The 26,748-nt window shown below is 37.4% G+C and overlaps 1 protein-coding gene across 3 annotated transcripts in view; it reads left to right on the top strand.

Annotated features, from left to right (window-relative positions):
* Nucleotides 1-614: 614 nt before the first annotated feature.
* The window catches only part of GTF2F2 (general transcription factor IIF subunit 2), a gene marked incomplete at its 3' end in the record, with an annotated part of 125,651 nt that continues 99,517 nt past the window's right edge, over nt 615-26,748 (top strand). The window contains exons 1-4 of one of the 3 annotated variants that reach the window (XM_084235311.1): nt 615-846; nt 9,120-9,193; nt 17,632-17,650; nt 19,427-19,571. In XM_084235311.1, the coding sequence (XP_084091437.1) occupies nt 781-846; nt 9,120-9,193; nt 17,632-17,650; nt 19,427-19,571 (304 nt within the window). In that variant the 5' untranslated portion in view covers nt 615-780. The remainder of the gene's footprint in view (nt 847-9,119; nt 9,194-17,631; nt 17,651-19,426; nt 19,572-26,748) is intronic. The other 2 variants (XM_084235312.1, XM_084235313.1) reach the window with 2 other exon arrangements.

Below are 26,748 nucleotides of genomic sequence, written 5' to 3'. Positions count from 1 at the left end.
AGGTCTAAAGGAGTCGGTGTGGTTGAGGGGGCCTGTACCGAGTGGGTCGAATTTTATTCTAGTGACAAGGAGACAGAGGGAGAGGAAACAGCAAGTGGGGGAGTTTCACAATCAGATTTGTCTTTTAAGTCACTGACTAAATCCTCCGGACATTTCGTGTTGGGGAGTCTGAAAGGGGTGTGTTCTACTTGCTTGTTCAGAGATGCTCAGAGTAGCCTTTGACACCGCCTTCTTTTCAGGTCTAGAAACAGCATGTTTCCAGTACACACAGGGGTACTCTGTCCCACCCCAGTGCACACTTGTGCTAATTCACTTACTCCGTTTACTCTCGGACCTTGTCCTCCAAATGCTGTTTCTATTTCCTTGGTCAGGGTTGGGCAGTCTTTGTCTCTTTGAACTCCATTTATCAATTTGGACTCTTTTCTTCAGTGATGCTAGCCTCGTCTTTAAATCTGCTGCTTTAAGTTTCCACTCGTTCCACCGTGTTTTAATCACTGGCCCACAACCCACCTCAGTAGCCACGCCCACTCCGTAAGTGGCCGAACCAGGAAGTTTGGCCCCACCGGCACGCCGTACTGACGGTGGCCGTGCGCAGGCGCAGTCCCCGGCTCCCAGCGGCGTGTACCTTTCCCCAGGTTTCCTGCACCCTGGCCAGTCCCCACGGGTTGTTCGCGGTCGGGTTTCCGCCGCAACTAGCCCAGTGCTCGGACGCGGACCCCGCAGCTCCCCAGTTCCCGGCACCGCTGCTCTGGGTTGCACGTTTCCACCGGCTGCCGACCGATGGCCGAGCGCGGGGAACTCGACTTGACCGGCGCTAAACAGAACACCGGAGTGTGGCTGGTCAAGGTAATGTTCGCGTGGGCTCTCGCTCTTCCTGTAGAAGTAATTTAAGTGACTTGAGACCATCTCACTCCGTGCGCTTTTTAAAGTTCTTTATTACCCTCTCATTAGAGCTTCATGTACCTCGAGAAGCAAGAATCATTTTTGCCTATTTGCAGACAGGGCATATTAGGGGTGCACAAGAGTCTTTGAGCTGGTTAAGGACTCAGACCTGTCTAGAATGGATCTCCTTTCCCTACGATTGGGTGTTTGTGGGGGTATGTCTTGGTGTCTCCCGAGTTGAACAGTGCATGTTACCGCGTTCGAAAAGAATTCCTGCATTTCCTTTTGGTGAAACTGATTTTAGCCATAAGTCTGTGTAAGGAAGTTGAGTGTCAGCTTTATGTACAATTTACTTGGCCGGAAAGTAGAACTGATCCCTCTTTACTCTTAAGTTGCTTTCTTAGGTTGATGGCTCTTAATAGTTCGCTGGAATGCTGAGAGACCTCTGAGCTCAGGGAAGGAGAGGCCATTGAACTGCAGTGTTCTTTCAAACACCACTGGGTCTTCTCTAACTCATCCTCAATAAATAATTTTTGGAAGGAACTTATGCTAACCACTATACAGCCATCTCTCCCATGATTTTTTGATAAAGAGAGCAATGACTAACCCTTAGAATAGTATGTATTCTTTACTTTTTCATATTAGGAAGTGTTGTCTCTTAGGGGAACTTCATAGGACATATGGCTGTTCAAATGTAATTATGACACAACGTCAAGTAAAATGTTGGGCTCAAGTTTGTTAAATCTAAGAGGTTTTTCCTGTCTAACACTCAAAAAATAAGTCCTTTATTGAGCTCTCCTGCCTGCCTGTGACTATGCAGGTGTATCTTTTCACAAACCTTTTCCTTTTTTATGCAGCAGTGCCAGCTTTCCTGCCCACCTATGGAGGTGCCTCTCTTTTTCTTTCTCCTTTTCCTAATAAACGTTTTTTATTTTATTTCCTAATAAACCTGTCCTTTTAAAATGTTTTTTAAAAAGTAAGAAAATAGCTTCCTTTGACATCATCTGGCATGTCAAACCTGCATTATATCTTTAAAAGCACTTCTCATAGTCTAAAATGATTCTATGTTCCTGTGTTCAGTATTACTTCCACACACAACCCCCCCCCCCCCACACACACAGTCACAATCCATGAGAATATCAATCATTGTCTTTCATGCCCAGACTTATGTTTGGCACATGATCAGTGCTCAACAGATTGTCATGAATGAATGTGTCATTTTTGACTTTGTGGTCCTCTTGACTTATCATAGCTGTTAGTATGACTTAAAAGGATGGAGTATGAGAAGAAGGAAAGGGACAAGGGGACATCAGGGATGGTGGTGAGGGGAAAAATAAAAAGATAGGACACACTCTTATAAAGTGTAATGTGCACTTTATAAAAATGCATGTCCTATTCACTGGGTCTGGGTGGAGCCTGAGATTATGCATTGTGTAACATGCTCCCACATGACCACTAAGCAGCATAAACATCCCAGGTAATGTTGACACTGCTGGTCTTCTGATGACTAGTTGAATAACAAGAGTCAAACACTGCTGTTTTGACCAACCCAGTATCTAAGAATTTTACTTCCCAATTCCTAAGAGGAGATGTGATTGCTCTAGCACTTCTGCACTCTTCAGCCATACCTAAAGGAGTCAAATCATGCTATCACTAGCATGTCATAAGTGTTTACCCTGACCCTGTCACTGTGCTCTGCATTTTATACACATTATATCTTTTAATCTTCACATTGACACTTGGAAGTGAGGGAAGAACACAGAGGCTTAGAGAAGTCAAGTGATTTGTCAAGATCACACAAAGAGTAGGTGTCAGAGTCATACTTAGAACCTACATTAAAAAAAAAAGATGGGAGTAAATAAGATTTTTCTCTCCTACTGGATGCTGAATGGTTCTTAGAGTCCTAAAGGAGATCTCCCTTGCAGACTGATAGAAGATACTTGAAAAAAATGGTGGAACTTGAGATGCATTTATGCTGGGGCCACAGTAAATACTCAGTAAACATTGTTTGCCTTACATTTGGATGGGTGGACAGAGTTATAACATAGTATACCATGGAAGGTAGAACAGAAATGCAAGACTGAAAATTCATATTAACATGATGTGTCCTGGAAAACAAAGGAAGTTATTATGCATAGAGTTCACGGTCTGTGTAAGAAACGATTGGTACCATATTCTCATATTGTTATATTGTGAAATAGGGGTGCTACGATTTTAGCCCACAGGAAGGCAAGGATGCAAACGATTCAGAAAAAAAAACTATGCTTGAGGGGAAGATAAGGAGAGTCGAAATTAGAAAATTAACACAGGATCATAGGTATGTGATAATGAAGTCAGATTTAAGGAAACTTTTTCAGTAAAAGTTGTCAGGATTTGGTGACTGGATGAGAATGTGAAAGAATATTATGAATCTAAAATGAAGAAGTTAGAAAGTTTTTGTTCTTTCATAGATAGTCAATTGAATACATTTTATCTCTTTAAAAAGAATTCAACTGAAGCCAATGGTTTATTCTTATTTTAGAAAGGTAGTTCTGATGTTTTATTTCTGTGCAATATTATTATTTTCTCAAGGCATGCAGTATTTCTTCTTTTTCTAATGCTGTGTACCAAAATAACAGACTTGCAAATACATTTTTGACATTTTTTATTTCTGCTGTAGTTTGATTCGTACACCTGTCAGATAGCTTGAACTTGTTTCATTTGCACTGGAGCTAGCCTCCAGTGTGATTTTTATGCCCATATCTTGAGCATGTTTGGATTTTCATCTCTGCTAGAAATAAATTATTTGAGTGCATCAAATTATAATGATCATTTTCATGTTTCTTTGTGTGATATTAAAATATAACATATTGCTTAGAAACCCTATCTTAATTCTTATATAATCAGAATTTGTGAATTGAACTATGTACCAATTTCAAGTCTTCTACATTAATATTTCTCTCTATAAGTATTACTTTGAATTCTGATCTGTGAGGATCATTTGTTGCCAAATATATGTCTTAGAGTTTCTATCTCAAAGTTTATGAGTCTTATTCATATTTTATAAATTCTGTCAGTAGATAGATATAAAACAGGATAAATACAGTTATATATGTGTGTGTGTGTGTATCTATTTCTGTGTGTTTTCAGCAGGAAAGTAATTGACTGGCTGTAACAGGAAGACTTCACAGGGAAGGTGACATTTAAGAAGAGCCTATGGAGTTCATTAGTTAGGAAAAATCTTCCCAGTAGGGCTGGGAAGATTATGTTCAGGAAAAATATAGTAGTGGGCTGTGTACCAAAATATCCAGGGCCTGTGCTGTTCCCAATGAAGTGCCATTTCTGGAGTTCTGGATATCTTAAATCTATAAGGGAATGATGATCTAGAGTGAATTCCTGAGACATTTTGGTAGTAATAAATAAGAGACTTGCTTGGATTTAATACTACAATAAGTGTATAAACAACCACAATTTTTATATGTATAAAGCGTATAAACAACCACAATTTTTACCTTGTCAGGAAGCTAGTCTCATTTAGTTTGCAATACTCTGTTCCTGTTGCTCATTCTCTGCCACTATTAAGTTGCCAGCTGGTCACACCATAATTACACACCCCATACCAAATCATGATTTAACAGTCATGATGTCTAGCATAATTCTACTGCTTGACTTCTAGACTAGTACTTAGACTTCTGGAAAAAATTATCTTCTTTAGTTTTGGTTGGCTGGGGGTAAGGTACATAATGGGGAAAAGAAGGAGGTAAAGCGGGCAAAATTATAGGAGTAGTAGGAGTTTTTGTGAACCATGCATATCCCTATAGAGACATTGATTATAAGAATTGCTACCTCTTTTGGGGGGAAGAGACAGGTGGAGTAGTTCTAACTCACAACTTCCTAGCTAGCAAAAAGATGTGCTTGAATCCCAACCAACCCTTATAACTATTTTGACTGATGTTTGTTGGAAGTGACAATCAGGGCAGGAGGGATGGACATCATTCTTTTGTGAATCTTGTGTCCTTCATTCAGCAACTAAGATGCCACCAAGCTCAGCCTTTACTTTTGCAGTTAAGCATTTCGTCATTGTTGGCTGAAGAAAAAACTGTATGTCAGGGAGAGATGAAAGTGAAATGGGTGATACCCCATTCACTTTACCTGGTTGGGGGAAAAAAAGGAATTCGGATTGGGCCTCCCCGGTGGCGCAGCGGTTGAGCGCTGGGTTGTGAAGCTGCCCGCAGCCTCTGCATTGCCGGTTCGATCCCTGGCTGCTCCCCGGCCACCAGAGGAGGGTCCCACATGGCACGCAGACCTCTCCTGCCGCCCGCTGCTCCCCTCAGCAGTGTGCTTCGGTCCTTCTGCCTGTTCTGCTCCCCGCTCTGGCTCTGGTGAATTCTCTCACCCTCCCGCGCTTCTGACTGTACCCAGTGCTTGTATGCATGTATGTATAAATCAATCAATCAATCAAAATAAATAAATAAATAAATTTTTAAAAAAAAGGAATTCGGATTTCTTATGTATGAGGCATTTTACAAGATAGGCTACAATTATGTTTTTAGATGATAAAATTGAAGCTAAGGGAGGTAATCTTGCTCAAGCATAGGACAGTGATTCAAATTTAGGTATGTTTAGCTCAGAGTTTATGCCAGGAATAGGAAATGTCTTTCTATCTTGGATTTCTCTTAATGAGTTTTCTGCCCTAAAGATTTAGATGTGAAGTGGGAGCTTCATTTTTATGCTCTTGGGTCATGTCAGCTCCATATGTTGACCTTCAAGAAAACATAGAACTAAAAGCTATGTCATAGGTTGGATTCCCAGGGAGCTGATTCTGAGGTGGAGATTAGCATGCAGGGATATACTGGAGAGTGCCCTTGGAATCATCACCTGTATAAAGAAAAGAAGTTTAGTGGGATTGGCAGAGGGTGTGATGCAGTCTCAGTGAAAGACAAGGACGATTCCACTGGGAGCTTTTCAGAACTGTTCTGAGTTGGAGTGAGGTAATAAATACCCTGTGTCAACCAGTCATTGGGTGTGGTTTGCACCAGGAAGAGTATGTGATCTTGGCTAAAGGGTTTCTCTTCGTTGGAGGCAATTCCAAAGAGGGCTGACTGTGTTCATACTGCTAGAAGTTGGGGGAATAAGGCCTTGAATCCTAAATGTGTAAATGGGTATCACATCACAGTATCCACTACAGTGTCCTTAATTTGCTTGTGCTCTGGGAGAAACAGGGCTTTGGAGACTAGCTATTGGGGAAATAGACATTTGAGGAAGCAAATGGCAAAGAACCAAAGGAAGCTTAGAAGAATAATATCTGTTTATAATACCATAACACCTTGACTTCAAAGGCAGCATTGACTTTATTACTCTGCTCAGCTTGAGTGAACAGGTGGGTGGATTGATTCATCCAACAAGCTTCCAGTAATTGCCAGTCATTGTGCTAGATATTCAAAACCAGACGTGGTCCATGTGCTGTAGACTGGGGTTTATAGTCTAGTGCAGGAAACAGACATCAATCAAATACTAATCCTAATGAAAACAGTTACAGATAAGGATGCTGAAACAAGTCCTAGTCTAGGGAGTCAAGGTAGGTTTCCATGCAGGAATAATGCTTAAATGAGTCATTTTCTGTCATTTTCTCTGGTCTTGGGAAATCTGAGGAAACATCTCTTATTGTACCTATTATCTTGTCTTCATCGGATATTCTTTAATTAATGTGGAGACAGAAGAACACAGATATCTCACAAATGACATGTTCATAGGGGTGTTTGGGGAAAATTTACTTAGTGTAGATTTTAGGTGCTCTTATCACACACTGAAAGTAATTATTTGAAGAAGCTATATGTTAATTATCTCAACTGTAGTAATCATTTTACTATGTCTATCAAATAATCATGTGGTTCACCTTAAATATATACAATTTTTATTTTAAAATAGAATGTTTTAATTAAAAAAAAATCAGCTGTCAAAAGTGTTTGAAGCCTTGGAACAACATATACCATTATTTTTTCTTACCCTCTCCTTTCTCCCTTTCTTTCAGACTGAATATAATGGACTGAAGTTTATGGGAAACCCATTTCCATAAACTCTCACTATAAAGAGTTTCTGTGACTGACATAACTATTCTCATTATATTCTGTTATTTTTCATTGTAAGAGTATAGTATATTGGCAACCTTATGAATTAAATAAGCTGATGGACTACAAGTGACCCTACATTTTTATTATAATGATGTCAATACAGATGCAGCATGAATTCCAAGCTTGTTTTTATCAGTTAATTTCAGGAACACAATCTTTTTTGAAGTTGGCAGTTCAACTTCGGTACAATTTGTCGTACTGATTTTGATTTTTAAGTTTGTTTTATTGTGTGATTATGAAATTACTTCACTTAGAACTATTTTCATGTTTGGTGGCCTAAATTGTATTCTACAACAATATGATCACAGAATCTTTTTACTTGATAATTTATTGAAGTATGGTCTCATTCAAGAGTTCCAAGTCTCCAAAACATACTTGTCTTTATACCAACATAATTTCAAAATATAGCAGTGAGGGGACACTAGGTATTTGGAAAATGCTCCAACTACTATAGGCGTTATACTGTCTTCCCCCTTATTGTAAGATAGATCTCTGACGTAAGGTTTCTCTCTGAGAATGAGATGAGATTTATTAAAATTAAATCCTAGGTATATCCTTCTGTTGCTATCATTGTCATTGTGTTAATGTTAGCTAGCATTTCTTCAGCAATATCCAGTCATTAAAATGATGACTCTCCTCCTACCAGGTGTCACACTATTCTGGATGCTAGGGATATCACAGTAAAAAAAACAAACATGAAATATCTGCTGCATGCAGATGACACTGCAACAGGGAGCACATGCACATAGAGTTTGTGGTAAGAAAAATAAGCAGAAAGGAAAATAAAGCAGGCTAAAAAGTGTATGGAAAGTAACTAGAGATGTTATTTTAAATGGGGTGGTAGAAGACTTCACTGGTAACACTGTCTTTAAGCAGAGAGAAAGAGAAAATATGGGGGAAGAGTATTCCAGACACAAGTTAATAGCAAATCACAGGCTCCTCAAATGAGATGCTACTGGGATTGTCCACAGACTGGTTAGCGTCCAGTGGAAGAGAAACTAGTAAAAGATGAGGCCGTGGGATAGCAGGAGGCTGAGTCAACTGAGACATTGTAGGATTTTTACTCTGAAGTGAAAGCTAGTAGCCATAGAGAGGAGGCAGCATGGCATGTTGACTATGAAGCCAAACTGCCTAGTTTAGAATCCTGGCTTCCCTACTAGTAATTCTGAAACTTTGGGCAAATAATAACTTATTTTTGGTACCCCAGTTTCTTCACCTGCAAAATGGACAAATAATAGAGTTGTAATGAGAATTAAATGAACTAATAGTTGTAACCTGCTTAAAAAAGTACTGGTAAGTTCTGTATAGATGTCTGTTAGGTAAATCAAAAGTCTTTGAACAGAGCAGTGTTGTCCGATTTATGTTTTAAGATGATCCCTATTGCTTTTGTATTGAGAATAAACTGCACTAGGCAACAATGGAAGCAAGGAAATCAGGAGGCTGTTACTACAGTTGTAAAGAGAGTGCTAGCTTGGATTAGGGTGGTAATTCTGGAATTGATGAGAAGGGGCTGTATTCTAGATATACTTGAAAGTTTTGCTAACAGGATATTTCATTTGATTGGATGTGGAATGTGAGAAAAAAGAAGCTCTTCAGAATAACTCCCAAGTTTTTAGCCTGAGTGCCTGGAAGAATGGAGTTAACTTTTAGGGAGATATGGAAAATTGCAGGAGCAACAGGTTTATGAATTAGAAGTAAGAATTCTAGTTTGGAGATTTTACATTTGAAATGTCTACTGAATATTCATATGGAACATTTGAGTAGTCAGTTGGATAGACTACCAAGCCCTCCCTTGGTGTCTGATGGGAATTGGTTTCAGAACCCTACCTCTCTTAAAGCAGATACCAAAATCTGTGAATATTCAAGTTTTTTACAGTTGGACTTCTATATCATGGATTAACCAGTGTAAGTTTTATATCAACAACTAGATTGACACTAAGCTCTCTGAGAGCTAAAATCTTTTCATACATGTTGTAGCCTCCCAGGTAATACAAAACACGAGTACTTAATTCTTAATGATCAGTTGCTACAGGCAGAAAGTAAAGTAGAAGTAGTGTATCATTTTATGTTTAAAAAGATTTGTTGGCTGCCAAAACATAATCTTATTAGTCTCTTGCTTTGTTTTAGGTTCCTAAATATTTGTCACAGCAGTGGACTAAAGCCCCTGGAAGAGGTGAAGTTGGGAAACTGAGGATTGCCAAGTATGTTATTTATATATTTTTGACATTTTAAAAGCTATTTTTCAAAGTTTTTACAAGTGCTTTTAGATATAATTATAGTTTGGTTGGTTGGTTGTTTTTTTCCCAGATAGAGAATTTGCCTGGAAAATGAAAAGTAATGAGCATTTCTAGGCTTGGTTAGGTGCTTTCTCTTCTCCACATCTTGTGTTGAGCGTAACTGGATGTACCAGGTGTTCCAATGGAAGGATTTTGCTACTATGCTACTGATATTTATAGACTTGGAAGGGGTTAGGGAACCTCTAGTAAACAATGTAACAGTGTACTTTCTTGGTTGAGTAAATGACCTTGTTAGAAAGGGAAATCTCTAAAGTCAGAGACCTTGTGTTCCATTCTCCCTGTCTATTCATTCTTCTTTTTTTTTTAAATCAAGGTAACATTGGTTTACAATGCTGTATGTGATTCTCCATTCATTCTTAATTCAACTCTAATCAGATTTCCATGACATTATTACTCCATTAAAACAGCTTTTATCTGTCATTAGTATCCTCTGTTTTATCAATTAGCTTCATAGCCAACCACCCCAAAATGTAGTGACCGAGAACAAAAACCATTTTATTTGTTTATCGTTCTATAGTTCTGGTTGAAACTGACCTGGCTGGTCTTCCTGGCCAGAATGGTCATATTTATGTGTCTAGTGGTTGGCTTATTAACAGACTGGGGCAAATGGCCATTTGTGGTTCATCTCCAGTATATTCATGTAAGTGATGGTAAAAGAGTTCCAAAGCCCAGTGCATAAGCGCTTGGCAAACGTGACTGCATCATGTTTGCTAAAGTCCTGCTGGCCAGTGTTAACTCACATAGTTAATCCCAGATTCAAGTATGTGGCTATAAACTCCACCTTTTGGTAGGAGTGACTGCAAAGAATTTGTAGTCCTTTTTTACAACATACCACATCCACATGCCTGAATCTAAGAGTCAGCCCTCTTCTTAACGAACCTTTAACAAAATTGGACATAGTTGATTATTTCTATCCGCAAACACTTTTATCCCCATTAAGAGTGGGATACCACTCTCTTAGATTCTCCCCTCCCCTCACTGATTGTTTCTTCTCATTTTCTATTCCTGACTCCTTCTCATCTTCTCAGTATCTCCGTGTTATATGACCCCAGGGCTGCTTTTCTTCTTTCTCTTTTGGTTGACTTCCTAGGTGGTCTTACTGTATAAACCAGTTGGTATTTAAGCCTAGCCTCTCCCCTGATCTCCAGACTCATGTGACTGCCTCTTTGATGTTTCTCTTGGATGTCTTAGAAGCATCTCAAACTTAATAGTCACTATTCCTCTGTGCTTTCTCTCTGGAACACTCCTCTGGATATCTCCATGACTTGCTCTGCATACTTTTCAGGTCTCTGTTCATATATCAGCTCAGATAGATATTTTTTGACCACCCTATATAAAATAGTACTTTGTATATTTAGGTTCTATATTCAGTAGAATATTTATCCATCTGGAATACTGTGTATTTGCTTGTTTGTGTATTGTCCATCTCTCCCGCTAGAGTATATGTTGCACAGGGTCGGGATTTTTGTCTTATTGGCTATATCTCCAGGCTCTCAAACAGTGTCTGGCATAGTAGACTCCCAGTACTTTTTTTATTGAATCAATAAATGAAAACTGCTGAGACAAATTTAGCAGCAATAACCATTTTAGTCTTTTATTTTCTTGGGCTATAGTTCCAAAGGTGAAATAGTTAGAAAAGCAGAGTGAGAACATTTTTAAGACTTAAATTTTTCCCGTTTGTTCCTCCAAAGTATAGACCCCAGATATCTTCTTGCCTAAAATACCCACTGTTTCTCTGTAAAGCTTATACTTTTTGGGAGATCGTTTTAAAGTTTCCTCATTAAAACCAGTTAATTGTGGAGTTTGGATTTTGTAGACCCTCTGTGTGTTGTTCTTTGGAGGAACAGTGCTGTATTCTTGCATGATGTCATGTCTTTAAGAAACCTTGATACCTTCATACATTTGTGCCCTACGTATCTTGTTCTTGGGTCAAGACTTAGCTTTTAATTCTTCATTTTGTATTAACATATTGATTAGAAACAAGCAGGCTTTTATATTCAAAGTTCTATAGTTAGGTAGGGACAAGTAATCTTTCTTTAACTCTAGACATGTTTGGTAGTGGAACCAGACTTAAATTTGGCCCTTTGAGTGATAAGAAAACATCAACAGCTTCTGGTTTCACCTTTTATCTACCATCAGTGAGACTTTGTACAGGTTACTTAAGTTCTACGTTTAGAGTCATTATCCCTAATGTTGCCTGTTTTGCAGGTCTTTTGTATGAATCCAGTGAGATGGTATGGAAATAGTTGTCATATATTTGTATATTTAATTTTATAAAATGAACATCTTCCTAGAATATTATAGATAAATCAGAATTTGAAGAATTGTCATACTTGTATTGAAAGAAAAAAAAGCAGACTTTCAGTTGAAATCTATGGGGATCTTTTTGCTCTTTCAATATGGGGTCCTTTTGTAATGCAGGTACTTACCTACTTTTTCTGTTATCAACTTTAGATTTATTTATTTATTTACTTACTTACTTATTTTGTGCTCTATAAATACAGAGTCTGAGGTCACAATGTTGCCCTGCAGGAGTTGAGAACAGCTCTGCAAAAGTGATGAATCTGAGCTAGGTTTTGAAAAATGAGTTAGAGTTTGCCCACCAGAGAAGGAAGAAAGCTGTATGGAGGAACATGGAAAATTTAGGACGTTCTTATGGACAAATCAAAGGATTCATGCAGAGAGCAAGGAGGATTAAAGCCAGAATGTCAGGGTGGGGCCTGAGCAAAGAGTGTGTCCTACTGAGGCCTGGGCTTTATTCTGTGGGCAGTGGGGCCCAACAGTGACCATCAACTAGATTGTAATGGTGTCATTTTTGGAATTGCTGGGCTCAGAGAGTGGGGTTCTTGCATTCACTCTGAGAAAGTTTTCACCAGCGCGCCCCTTTAAGCGGCACACAGCTTCCCAGGAGAGTTTCTCCATGATATAGAGATGTTAGTTATATCCAAAAGGGCAGGTTTATTATAAAAGGGACAGAAGAATAAAAGACACTTGCATAGACAAAAGGGACAGAAAGTACTGTCCGGAAAAGGACAGGTTTGCTAAAAGAGGCCTGCATGGTCGCAGGTGGGTGGCCTTGAGGAGAGCTGCCTCCGCTGAGGGAGGTCAGTGAAGAGAAGCACCAGCAGGTAGAGATCATGGGCAGGCAGGAATGCTGCTGCTCTGTGGAGGGAGAGAGTTGGTAAAAAGAAGCACCTACATAGGCACAGGTGGGCAGAAGGACTGCTGCCCAGATTTTTTCATATTGCTAGGTTTTACTGGGAGTGGGAGCCACTGTCGAGATAAATTTCTCAGGAGAATAGCAAGATAAATTTCTCAGGAGAATAGCAGACTAAAGTAAAATGTGTTTAAATTATGAATCACTTGGTATTGAGGAATGATTACCACTGTTGAGGAATGACTACAGCTTAAGACCTGGGTTCTAGGCCTGTTGGTAGTAGCTTTACCAACTTGGGCTATAGCCTTCTTGGTCTTAGCTTTCTTATTTGTAAAATGGTTACAGTAAGGCCTTTCCAACCCCAAACAGATGAAATAGCATAGAATTTGTGAAAATGCTATGTAAACTGTAATGTTTTTCCCCTACCGTGAACATTATGTTCCTGAAACCCTATCTCTAAAGAAAACGCCTGGTTAAGGAATGTGGAGTCTTTCTTGGTGTGGAAAGGAGGGGTCTATTATTGGAAAGAAGGTAAAAGGAACCTATGTTCAGGGAAACTTACGGAAGTCCTAAGTACTACTATGATTGCTAATGTAAAATTTAAAAGATGGCATGCTAAATAAGTAATAGTGAGTATGCTCCAATTTTTATTACCTTTTGCTTGATAGAGAATTTCAAAGCTCTTTCTCTTAAAGCAGATGGATTGCATAGTTGCCTCTAATATACGTAGGGTGGTCATATTCCAAGTTTGTCTGAAATGGTCCCTTTTTTGTGTTTACCTTCTTTATTTATAGTGCCTTTCGTGTCATTCCTCAGTGTATCCTGGTTTTGTTTGTGTGTATTATTATAGCAGTAAAACATGTTGTTTTCTTTTTAAAAATTTACTTTTGTGCTAATGAAAGTAAAAAGTTACTGTTTCCCTCATTCCCATTCCACAGAAGTGATAAGGGGTTACCTTACCTAGCAAATTTTGTACTTAACATGATACATGATCATTCTGATCTCATCCTTACAAGATCTAGATTCTTGTAAGGATGAGAACATATTTATAGTAACAAGCACCTAAGAGTGCTATGAACATACTTAAAAACAGCTTTTTTCCTAGTGAGTCTCCTGACTATATTCTCCTGTGTATCTTGTCTGTATTACTATTTACTTAGACATCATTCTTCTTGCTGAATTGCTATATTAGCTATTAAACAAGTGCAGGATGAGTGAGGAATGGCTTATCAGTTCAGGTAACTAGGGTATCAGGATTTTAGTTGATTGTAAACTAATATGAGTCATCAAAGTTATTGTGGCTGTAAACAAAAGGCTCCATTAATAGATATTTGTTGATAGTTTGAAGTAGGATGATAATTCCACTCTTTCTTTGCCAGTAGCTTATGTTCAGTTCTTAGTACTATGATTAAGAGACATGGAGATATACGTTCATTCAGTGGAATGAGACTAAGATAATGAGAAAACTTAACCAACGAATGTCCTCTGAATTATTGTGGCAGTTAAGAGATGGTTTAAGGCAGATGAGGTGAAATTGTCTTAAAGTGTTTTTAATACTACAAGATGTGTAATCAATCAACTATTGCTTATTAGAGGCAGAATAACCAGTTTATAGGCTATCTATGTGATTTAAAAAAGCATAGTTGGTTGAAAAATGAAAACAGCTAAGGTTTTAGAAAGACATTGTGGCATAGTGATTATCAGTGTGGATTCAGGAGTTAATCAGCCCTGGACTTTATCCTGACTTGCCACTTTTAGCTATGTGACTTTGCTTCTTCACTTATTAAAAAAAGATGGTATTAATACCTCATAGGCTCACTGCATGTGAAATACTTAGTAATAAGTGTTCGTCTGTTGTCATTGCACACACACAGCACAGTTCTGACAGCAGATGCTGTGGTATGTCTGTCTGATGTCATGTGGATATGGACCTCCCCATCCCATCACATTTCTCACAGGTATGCAGCAGCAGTTTATTGTGCTGAAGCTAGGGAAGTGTAGGTGGCATGGCTGATGATTCCCTCAGAGACAGGGCTGTGCAGTGCAGGAATTAGGAGAGGAAGAAAATGCAGCTCTTCCTGAATTTTGTTCTGTTTTAATACCTGGATAGAGGGTCCAGTAATGAATAAGATGAAAAAGCCTATCTTAGTAAATGGTAATATTTGGACCATTTTTGTCAAGCAGTTTATGTGCTATGCCTAAACCATTGGACTTGTGATACATATTGCATTTGGTCAATTTATAGTTTTGCTTTTGCTTGTTAAATTTTAAAATGAACCCTTTTTTACCATCCTACCTTAGAAAACTTTAGTTTTTGAAAAATTTCATGTATGATGTATTTTACTGCAGTCTGTAGCAACATGATTTCTCTCAGAAATTTTTGGTTTCTGACTTTACATTTAATATTACAAGACATGGGCACCCATTTATTATAAGAAAATGTGCAAACAAATGAACTGATGCAAACTTGCAATCTGGCCACATATGTATATATCTACATGTGTATACCACACACACACATTACAGTTCAAAACAAAGAACAACAGTTCTGCTATTTTCTTTGCCAACTCACTCACAGTGCAGGCATTATGTTCAGATCTTGGTGCTGTTGCCCTTGAACAAATACACAGACAAACTCATCCAGCAGAGTGATACTGGATAATGCAAAGGCTACGAAAAATGAATAATGAAATTTTCGTGCCTTTGACCCAGCAATTCCATCAATTTCTAGGAACCATGTGGAAGTAAAAAGTTAGTGATGCAAAGATTGGTATATGAGAATATTCATTTCAAAAAAAAAAAAAGAATAGTCATTTCAGCAGTATGTTATGGAGAAAAATTAGTAAGAATTAGAAAGGAATTCATTAAACTGGGCAGATTTTTAAAATTATTTTATATTTTTATTTTAAGTAATCTCATGGTACGGAAAAGTTGAAAGAACAGTATAAAATACTTTTCCTAACAAACAAGGACATTCTCCTACATAATCACAATGCACTCCTCCAAATCAGTAAATTGGAATCATATAGCTTCCTATCTAGTTCTCAAACTTTATTCAGGGTTTGCCACTTGTCTCAGTAATGTTTTATAGTAAAAGGACTCAGTCCACAATCTTGCATGGGATTCTGTTGGCAGGTCTTTTAGATTCTTCAAATCTAAAGTATTTGGAAGTCTTTTCTTGTATACTGTATAAATGTCAGTATTCTTGTTATTTCCAAGACAGTTACTGTATAACATTTAGGTATGTCTCATGTTTCTTCATGATTAGATTCAGTTATGTGTCTTTGGCAGGAATATCAGAAGATAAAGCTGGGTTCGTACTGTATTCTAGCAAGGTTTGCGTATTTTCATTTTCACCATTCCTGGTGGTGGTAGTTTTGATTACTTGATTAGAAATTGTCTTTTAAACTTCTTCACTGTAAATTTACTGTTCTCTCTTTTTTTGTAATTACTGCATATTCTGTGGGGTGGTACTTTGAGACTATATAAATATTCTATTCCTTATCAGATTTTCTCTTTTATTAACTTGTTATCTGTGGCATACAAACTCATGGATTCCAGTTTTTTTCAGTGGGTCATAATTTGCTACTATCATCATTTATTCTGATATTCAAATTGTCTAAAATTTAGCAAGTGGGAGCTCTTTCTAGCTGACTGCTGCACAGTTCAATAGCTTAAGTCCTATGTCCTTTTGACTTGTTTTTGTCATTCTTTGAGCACTTACTTTTTGGCATAGAAAGATGCTTTAAACTTTCCTTTCTCTAAGGAGTGCTGGTTCTTTCTAGAGACTGGTATTTAGAATCTGAGATCTGAATAGCACCGTGTTCATTACTGCTCCCAGGCCCTCTCCATGGGCAGAGCTAAGGAGTATATATACGCACACACTTTTACATCTATGTTTATTTCTGTGTCTACATTTATTAAAAACATGACTTTATACTGGTATCTAATTTCAGTCCCAACAATATGGATGTGTTCCAGTTTTTTCCCTTTTCATATTTATAGCTCTTATCTTCAAGTGAGAAACCAACCTTAATATATTCAGTCATTTTGTTCAGACCACTGCAATTTGTTCAGCAACCCTTCCTCTCCCCCACTTGGACTATAGCACCCTTTGGTGCTGCTCCCTTTGTTGTCTTCCACAAAGATGCTCTCCTTATCTCTTTCAAGCTTCCATATTTTCTAAATTTTAGGCTATTATATAGAATGTACACTGATTTCATGTTTGTTAAAAACATGTTATTGAAGTACAGAGAAAATAGTCTGGAAGGATATTTATTATACTAAAGATGTCAAGTGGAATTATGGTTATTTCAAAACCTTCGGCTTGACTGTATGAAAAATGTTCTCATATGAGCATATTTTTTTATAGCAGAGATAAAAAATGCTTATAATAAAAAACTGTTAATTTTTAATCCATAAGATTTTAGTAAGTAAATAGGGCCTCTTCAGCTAGATAAAAGATAGTAAAATTTACTGAAGTACTATTTATCTAGATTTAAATAACTATGTATATTCTGCTAGATGCTAAACATATTCAGAAATAAAAATAAAGATTGTAATAAAATCATTTGGGTAAAATATTACTTTTTTTGTTTTTGTTTTGTTTTGTTTTTAAAGATTATTTATTTATATAAGCACTGGGTACAGTCAGAAGCACGGGAGGGTGAGAGAATTCACCAGAGCCAGAGTGGAGAGCAGAACAGGCAGACTGATGAAATACACTTCTGACGGGAGCAGCGGGCGGCAGGAGAGGTCTGCACCCCATGTGAGACCCTCACCCTGCGGCTGGGGCTCGAACCCGTGCTGCAGAGGCTGCGGGCAGCTTCGCAACCCAGCGCTCAACCACTGTGCCACCGGGGAGGCCCTAAAATATTACATTTTAAGACATAGTGTTATATGATAGAAACAACATCTGAAATAATCATGTGGGACTGGTGACTTTGTTTTTCCTTTAGGTTTATAAATATAGTTGAGGAAAGCTGAGGGTAAATAATGATAATTTTTGTAAATGTAATACTTTATGTGAGTATATATTTATGAGTATTTTATTATGAGTATTTTAGTATTATGAGTATTTAGTATTATTATGAGTATTTAGTATTATGAGTATTTTATTTTTCAGTTCTTAGCTTACATTTGAAAAAACATGAAATCTAAATAATTAAATTTTTCTTTCTTTTAGGAATCAAGGAAGGACCGAGGTAAGATTATTTCTATGAAGATTTTATTTTTAAAATGAGAGTATGTTATTATACATTAGAAATAATAAAGAGAAAATGCTGTTTGCATACTGGAAAACTTCACATCAGACACATAATCGTATAAATGCAACTCTTGTGTCAATAAATAGATTCTTTTGTAGTTGTTCATTCTCAACATTTTTCTACTTTGTCCTAAATATCCCCTCTGTCAGTACTATGAAACTTAGTGTTCCTTCAGTAATAATTTAGTATTATTTCATTGTGGCAAAGGCATTTGATTTGGAGCTTTGTGGTATTTAGATTTTGATCCATTAAGTTATGTCTAGGACATAATTTGCAATATCTCTCACACAGAGATATTTAATAAATACTTCATAATCTTTTTGCATGGCTGGAAAATTAGTATTTTATAAGTTCCTTTGATGTAATATTTGATTTTCTTTTGGGGAGCTCTACTATTAGTAAAAATCATTTTGAAGGACTACCTGCTATGTCTTTTTATTCGAAACCTCATTATTGTTATCCATATAAATACTTAGTTGTATTTGTTAAAATATTAAATTAGCACCATGCACTCATACTGCAGTCATTAAGACCTAAAAAATAACTGTATCCTCTGTTTTTTAAGTTTTCTGAGTACATAGCTCGTGTTTCACCTCTTCAAGTGCAATTACTTTCTTAAAACACTTAAAATATTCACTAATTCAGTGATGGTATTATACTGCCAACTTCAAGTTATACTACAAAGCAATAATAATCAAAACAGTGTGGGTACTGAAACAAAAACAGACATACAGACCCATGGAATAGAATTAAGAGCCCAGAAATCAACCCACATTTAAGTAGACAGTCTATAACAAAGATGCCAAGAGTACACATTGGAGAAAGGAAAGTCTCTTTAATAAATGGTGTTGAGAAAACTGGACAGCCACATGCAAGAGAATGAAAGTAAGTCACTGACTCACACCATACACAAAAATTAATTCAAAATGGATTGAAGATTTGGATATTAGACCTGAAACCATAAAAATATATAGAAGAAAACATAGTCAAAACACTCCACAACATGGACTTCAGTGATGTCTTTGTGAATTTGTGTCCATCCGCAACAGAAACAAAAGAGAATATAAACAATTAGTACTAGATCAAACTAAAAAGCTTTAGCACAGTGAAAGAAACTATCACTGAAATAAACACTCCCATCCTATTGGAAGGGAGAAAATATTTGCACACCATACATCTGACCAAGGGGCTGATACCCAAGATCTCTCATACAGCCTAATAAAAAGAAAACATAATCCAATCAAAAAGAGTAAGAATTTCGGACAATGGGGGAAAATTTTTAATGTGAATATATATAAAAAAAAAAACTCATTCATTAAATACTGTTTTACTTCTATGTGCCAGGCACTTTGCTAGGCTCTATGTACTTAAGATTAAAAATGTAATAAGACATGATACCTTTACCTCAAAGATATTAGATAAAAATAATTATATTCCCTTTTTGGAAAGATTTTCTTCAGCCATAGACCAGAGTAACATTTAAAAGTTGATCATCTCTATAATGGTAAAATAGCCCCAGTAATCTGACAAATGGGAATAGATTATCTTTTTATGAGTAAGTATAAAGGTACTTCTTGATAAAGTTTTTTTAAAGTATTTAATAAAATGATGAAAATTTTCACATTTTTAGAAATGTATTTTATAATTAAAATTTCTGCACAGATACTTTGACTACAAAGGTGTATTTAATAAGCTCTGCTTAATGTCTGTCAGGTGTCATTTACTTTGAATGAGGATTTAGCAAATATTCATGATATCGGTGGAAAACCAGCTTCAGTCAGTGCTCCTAGAGAACATCCATTTGTCTTGCAAAGTGTTGGAGGACAGACATTAACAGTATTTACCGAGAGCTCATCAGGTAAGTGGGAATAGAATTATTTAATGTAATTCCTGTTCATGTTGTATGGATTTTCTTTCTCAACATATACTAAAAGGTCATTACCAAGGCTGTTCAACCTATTGTTCTGTCTACCTCCATTACTCATATAATTCACATAATGCTCTTTATCTGCTCTAAGTATTTTCCTGTGATTGATGAAATTTTGGCTGTTACTCTAAGGGTTTAATTTCCATTTGGGGCTTGAAGAAATAGAGCAAAGCAGATGGAAGAGTGTCGTGCATCAAGCTGTCTTTTAAGATGTTGAAGAAACAGTATTGTGAGTTTTGCCAAGATAAGGTCATCCATGCCTGTTTTGGTAAATTGATATTCAGCAACTCTAAGTTGTATTTAAGAAAATACTGCTAGTATTAAGGAATATTTTAATCTGAAATTTTGCTCTTGTTTGTTTTCTATACTAAGGAGGCCTCTTTAATATGTAGAAAGTAAGTTCTTTTAATTGGTATTTACTTCCAAGAAACTGTGTATAGTTTTTGAATTGTGAGTGTTTACGGTGAGATATATTAACAACTCAGTAAGTCAGAAGCAAGTCTTTCAGTTTGTGAATTAATACAAAGGGAACTTTTTGTGGCATATGCATGAATATGTATTTGTATTTATTGTTTCTTGGTTTTATCCTGCACTGATTGAGAATATTATTGTAAAGCATCAGGCCACCTCATTCGAATGGAACTAGTTTCTCTTATCTAATTCAAAAAGCTTGTTGGTTGTATTTAAAAAAAAATCTATGATTTTGTTGTAGTAGCTTCATTGAACGTTATAAAGAAAGCTTTAAGGAATTAGAGTATGTTAAGAATGTCATTATTCTAAGGAATGAATATGCTTAGATCAATTTTTTGTGGTATATTAGGTCACCAGTAGCATAAACTGATAAGAAACATAGTCTTTTTCTTTCTTCACTCTTGGATGTAGAATCTTACAAAATGATAAATTATGGATTTTCTATCATATGCTTTGAAGTAAAATATTTGTTTTATTGCGTTATTCTGATGCCATAATAAGTTGTATTATGAGAAGTAGAAAATGTTAAACACATGTTTTTCCTCCTGGAGAAGATTCAGTCATTGAACAGATAGCTGCTTTGTCTACAATGTGTGGGGCATGGCATAGGCACAACCAGGGAATGTGAAATGTGTCTGGTGATTGATGGGACTGATTGATTGATTGATTTATATTTGAAGAGCAGATCTATTAGGGAAAGGGACAGAAGAGTAAAAGACACTTGGCATAGAAACAAGGGCAGAAAGAGCTACCCCGGAAGGGACAGATTTGCTAAGAGAGGGCTGCATGGCTGTAGGCAGGCGGCCTTGAGAAGAGCTGCCTCTGCTGTGGGAGGTCAGTGAAGAGAAGTCCCGGCATCACAGGCAGGCAGGAAGGCTTCTGCCCTGCGGTCCTGCAGAGTCACAGGTGGGCAGAAGTCACTGCTGCCGATTGATGGGATTTAATAAGACTTTTGAACCTGGAAGGTTTTCTTGGTTGTCCCTGAGTGAAGGAGGCATGGTACCAAGGGGGAGAATCTTGAAACAGTTTGAGAATAGGGAAATTTGAACTTTTTTTCATAGAAAATAATACCCAATTCTGATTTTTTTTCAATACCTTATTAGCCAGTTCTTTCCAAACCATGATTTATCACTGGTACTTCTGCAAAAGATAGTAATTCAAAGATTGCTAGGGTTTGCTATCCTCAAAATTAAGCTTCTGCTTTTAATCCTGTAAATCCTTTAGTTAGGGTTGGCTCTTTTTGAACATTTTGTGTTCACATTTCTGGTTACAGAGTACCCAAAGTGAACATGGTATTATAAGGATTATGTTGGCAAGAATATGCAAAAGGATCAAGATTGTCATCCTTCTGGAGTTTGGACAATATGTTCTTGCTTTGTAGAACTGCAGTAATACAAATACCAGGTCTAAATTGTGACTAGAATGCTGTACATTAAAGAGGGATTTTTTTTTACTTCTGAATCTTATTAATCATTTCTGTTTCTTTGTATCTCTGTTTGGTAATGACATGGGGATTATAATTATTTACATTTGTGTGGATATATGAATATATTTAAAGCACCCACAACTGCACTCAGTACAGAGTAAATACTCAATAACTATTAATCATTTTTACTGTTCTTAATATTAGATCTTATTTTCTTTAATTTAGGTTTCCAATGTATCTTAGGTATGTGCATGGATTTTAACTCAGCCTGGGTATATATCATTTGAAAAAATTTAACCAGTAGAGATTTTTATGTTCTGTGTTTTTTAGTTGACTAGATGACTAAAGAAAATAATCTCTAGCATTATTAACAATTTATTTCCTGAGGAATTTTATGTCATTTGCATTTTCCACTCATTAAGACATCATTCTACAGCTGGATTCCTGGATCCCTCGTAAGACATAGACAACAGGGGCCCTGTAACTGCCATTGCAAATTTAAAATGATAGGTCTACATATATGTATAGCTGGATGTTTTTCTCTAGACTACCGCCAAGAGTCCTCTGGCCTCTCAGAGGAGTCTGTGGTCCCAAAAAGGCTTCATAGTATCTACTCTATTGTTACCGTAGCCAGGAAACTGCCAATGTACAAATAACTAAGGTGCTTGTATTTTTGTAAGAGGAAACATCAACCAATAATAAACAAGCTTATTTTATAGCAGTCTAGAAGGTGCTAAGTTTTCTGGCAAAACAAAAAAGAAAAAAATAACAAGGAAGAATATGCTAATGGAGCGTATTCAATTAAGGATGAGGCTTGCAACTTTTTTTTTTATTTTTTTTTAAACAATATTTTCTTCCCCCCACCCTTTCAGGTTTAGTTCCCACAGAATTTCCTTCCCCCAGGCACCCGTGCACCATCACCACAGTCCCCTGTTCTCCTCCCTCTCTCCCGCTGAACCCTCTCCCTCCTCCTCCCCTGCAGGGTGTCTCTGATTTGTAATTGTCTGTTTTTGCTTTGTTGTGTTTTGTACTGTTATTTTTTTTTTTTACACTGATGTTTTATTTGGTTCCCCTATATTCCTGCTTTATAAATGAAACCACCCAATATTTTTCTTTTTCTTTCTGGCTTATTTCACTCAGCATAATTCCTTCTAGCTCTAGCCACGTTGCTGCGAATGACATGAATTTATCTTTTTTGGTTGCTAAATAATATACCACATCTTCTTGATCTAGTCATCTATTTTTGGGCATTTGGGTTGTTTCCAGGTTTTACTTACTGTAAATAGTGCTGCAGTAAACATAGCTGTACAGGTGCTCTTTTGAATCAATGTTTTTGTGTCCTTTGGGTAGATTCCCTAGTAGTGAAATTGCCGGGTCATATGGTAGCTCCATTTTTAGTAGATCAGGGAACCTCCAGACAGCTTTCCATAGTGGTTGGACCAGTTTGCACTCCCACCTAAAATGTAGGAGGGTTCCTTTTTCACCACATCCTCGCTAGCATTTGTTGTTGCTTGTTTTTTTTTGATATGGGGGCTTGCAGCTTTTTAAGTGGTGTATGGGCATGGACTTCTTAGAGAAGATGGAATGTGAACAGAGTCTTGAGGGAGGCAAAGAGTTAGTCATATGGACTTAATTAACCAACAAGATATTTTCAAGGCAGAGGAAACACATTAGGAGCAAGTCTGGCCTGTTCTAGGACTAGCAAGGTTCAAGAATAGTAGTAGGCAAGTAGGTTGGAGAGGAAAGGTATTGTGAGATATCATGAAGGGATTTGTATACCATTGTAAGGATTTTGGATTTTACTCTTACTGAAATGCAAGCCACTGGAGGGTTTTTAGCAGAATAGTGATATGATCTAATTTACATTTTGAAAGTTCCCTTTGACTGACAGGTTGAGATAAGGCCATGCATGAAGGGTAGAAGCTGGAGGTTATTGCAGTCATCCAGGGGAGCAGTGATAGAGATTTGCACCAGGATGGTAGCACTGACAAAGTTCTAGTGTCTTGTTGGTTTCTAATCCCATATCTTGAGTTGTCTTAACAGATAATCCACTGGATTTCTTATCACCCGAAACGCAAACATTTAAATGAATGAAATTCATTTTTCCATAACTTTATTTCTCTTGGCCATAGTAATTCTTAGTCTTTTGCAATTCTCTCACTCAGTTAAGTGTATTGTTTGGATATTTCTTTAGGAGAAAAACATTATTTGATAACACTTAATATAAAGCAGTCCTCTGAAGACTTAACCCATTCTCGCCATATTCCTCTAGTCCTGTCAACTGGAATGCCTTAGCTTTTACATTGGCTTTCTGGAACCCCTGCCCCTGCTTTTCCCCTTGTTTTCCTCTGCCGTGGATTTTTCTTTTTACACTTACCGTTCTTTGCTTTACTGCTCTAGACTTTGCTGATTCTTCCTTCATTTGTCTTGGTCTGTATTACTCAGTCTATCCCTTAATTAAACCTTGGGGGCAGGGACTCATGCTTTTATCACCGTAGTGTCTCTCGTACAGGATTGAACACTTGGACAAGCTTGTTAAAGCAAATGTGTGGAAATACTTTATTTTCTCCTAAGAATTACTAGTACTCTAGTTTTTAAGTGAGATAACTTGTTAGTGACACACAGTAATGATTTGCTTCCTTCAAAGTTAACATTTTTTCTTAAAAAACTTGAAGATGGAATATTAAATTTCTTTGTTCTCCATTTTATTTCTTGCTCATTAAATTTTGGCATGTGTGATTCTTTTATTTTCTCTTTGCTAATCAGATTAGTTCAGCAGTGTGCTGTGACACTTGGTTAACCACTGTACACATAATAAGAAGATATTTTCCCCAGATAACTTAGCAGCTGAGATAATTGCAAGTATGTGAGAATCTATTTGATGGTAGCCTGATTTATTTGCTTTCTAGTTTGAATTTGGTAACACATGCATCTTAGAATGTGTTAGTTTATATTTGAAAATATATATATTAAATGGGACTACTCTTTGAAGTTGCTGAATTTACCGATTATTTTGAAAACTGAAATGATTCTTTAGAATTTAGAGTCTGCCTCATATGGTACTGCTCTGCAAGTGTAGTAAATGAAGGCATTTACTAGATAAAAATGTGTGGTATTTTTTGCAGTGGATTGCATACCTGATTCAGTGTTTGCTGTTAGTATTAAGAGTTCAGTACATTTATTGGATTTGAAACACCGTTGTTATTCCTTTAAGTATTATATATTTATTACACTTATATATTGCTGTGTAACCTGCCTTCACATATATTATTTAATTCTTCCTCAAAACCCCACAAGGGCAGGACTTTTTTTTTTTTAATTAATGAGTTTATTTTCTTACATTGTTAATTTTTGCACAGTATTTGATTTCTTCCCTCAGGTGTAGTCCCCATAGTTCAGTTCAATCTCCATTATACACATGTGTGAATGAAAACTCTAAGAGAATGTTTGAGTAGACCCTCTCTATTTCCTGATATTTAAAAGTACATTTTTTTAGAAATAAAATTTTTAAATAATCTCTTTTTAAAATAATTTACAGATATGCTTCTAGGTCTACCTGCTTACCCAACTCTGATGAATTTTCAGCACTCCAGGTTGTCCTTCCTGCACTGTCTCTCATATGGCAGCCATCTGTAGTCCACACCGGGTTTTGCAACTCTCCCAGTAACTAAGGCCCAAAGGCCCTGTGGAATAGGAAGCGTGTGTGTGTGTGTGTGTGTGTGTGTGTGTGTGTGAGAGAGAGAGAGAGAGAGAGAGAGAGAGAGAGAGAGAGAGAGAGAGAGAGAGAGAGAGAGAGAGAAACATGCCAGTGTCTGAGAATCTTATACTTGTAAAGGAGAATAAAATGAAGCGAAAATGTGTGGCTTTAATGTTTTGCATATTTCCTCAACTGCCACCAACATTGTGGTTGACTACAGATGTTCAGCTTTGTGTTGCCAATTGCCTGAGCCATGTCTACCCTATAAAAAATTAGCCTAATACCAGAAAACATTCTTTTACTCAGTGTCTGGGAAGAGAGTAAAAGGTTTGTTTATTCTCTTTTCATGTTCAGGTATGCATGCATAAGTACATGGTTGTTTTTACTGTAGCTTTAATAATTTGGGTGCAAGGCTAAGGAGGAGGAAAAAACTGGAATCTAAAGATGATATTAAGGCTTGAAAAGACAAGTTAAATTCACTAATTCACTGAAACTTCAAATTTACTTTTTTTTTTTTTGTATAGAGGCATGTTTTTATTTATTTATTATATTTGTTTGTTTGTTTTTTTGTTTATACATGCACTGGGTACAGTCAGAAGCGCGGGAGGGTGAGAGAATTCACCAGAGCCAGAGTGGGGAGCAGAGCAGGCAGAGGGACTGAAGTACACTGCTGAGGGGAGCAGCGGGTGGCAGGAGAGGTCTGCGCACCATGTGGGATCCTCCTCCGGTGGCCGGGGAGCAGCCAGGGATCGAACCGGCGCTGCAGAGGCCGCAGGCAGCTTCGCAACCCAGCGCTCAACCTCTGCGCCACCGGGGAGGCCCCCACTTCAAATTTACTTTTTAGGGGGTTTGTTTGTTTGTTTGTTTGTTTGATTTTGATTCTCTCCCTTTTTTTTTTTTAAGATTTATTTATTCAAGCATACAAGAACCAGGGTACAGGCCAGATGTGCAGGAGGATGAGAAGATTCATCAGAGACAGAGCAGGGAATAGAACAGGCAGACTGACTGAAATACACTGCTGAGGGGAGCAGTGGGCGAGACAGGAGAGTTCTGCTGCGCCATGTGGGTATCTCCCCGGCCGGCCGGGATCGAACCTGTGCTGCAGAGGCTGCAGACAGCTTCACAGTACTGCGCTCAACCACCTGCGCCACCAGGGGACACCCCTCTTTAGTTTTTTTTATGTTGAAATATTTCAAGCCTGTAGAAAAGTGTAAAGAATAATTGTAACCTGTGCCCACAACAGCTGTTTTTTTAATAATTGTTGACATTTTCCATATGTGGTATTTTCTTTTTATTTAATTTATACAAGCACTGGGTATAGTCAGAAGCGTGGGAGGGCGAGAGAATTCACCAGAGCCAGAGTGGGGAGAAAATAGGCAGAAGGACCAAAGTACACTGCTGAGGGGAGCAGCGGGTGGCAGGAGAGGTCTGCACACCATGTGGGACCCTCACCCGGGTGACCGGGGATCGAACCAGCGCTGCAGAGGCTGCGGGCAGCTTCGCAGCCCAGCACT

This window comes from Talpa europaea (assembly GCF_964194135.1).
Source record: "Talpa europaea genome assembly, chromosome: 6".
NCBI classification, from domain to species: Eukaryota; Metazoa; Chordata; class Mammalia; order Eulipotyphla; family Talpidae; genus Talpa; species Talpa europaea.
Note: the sequence above shows the minus strand (reverse complement) of the source record. Positions and strands in the feature narration are given on the sequence as shown.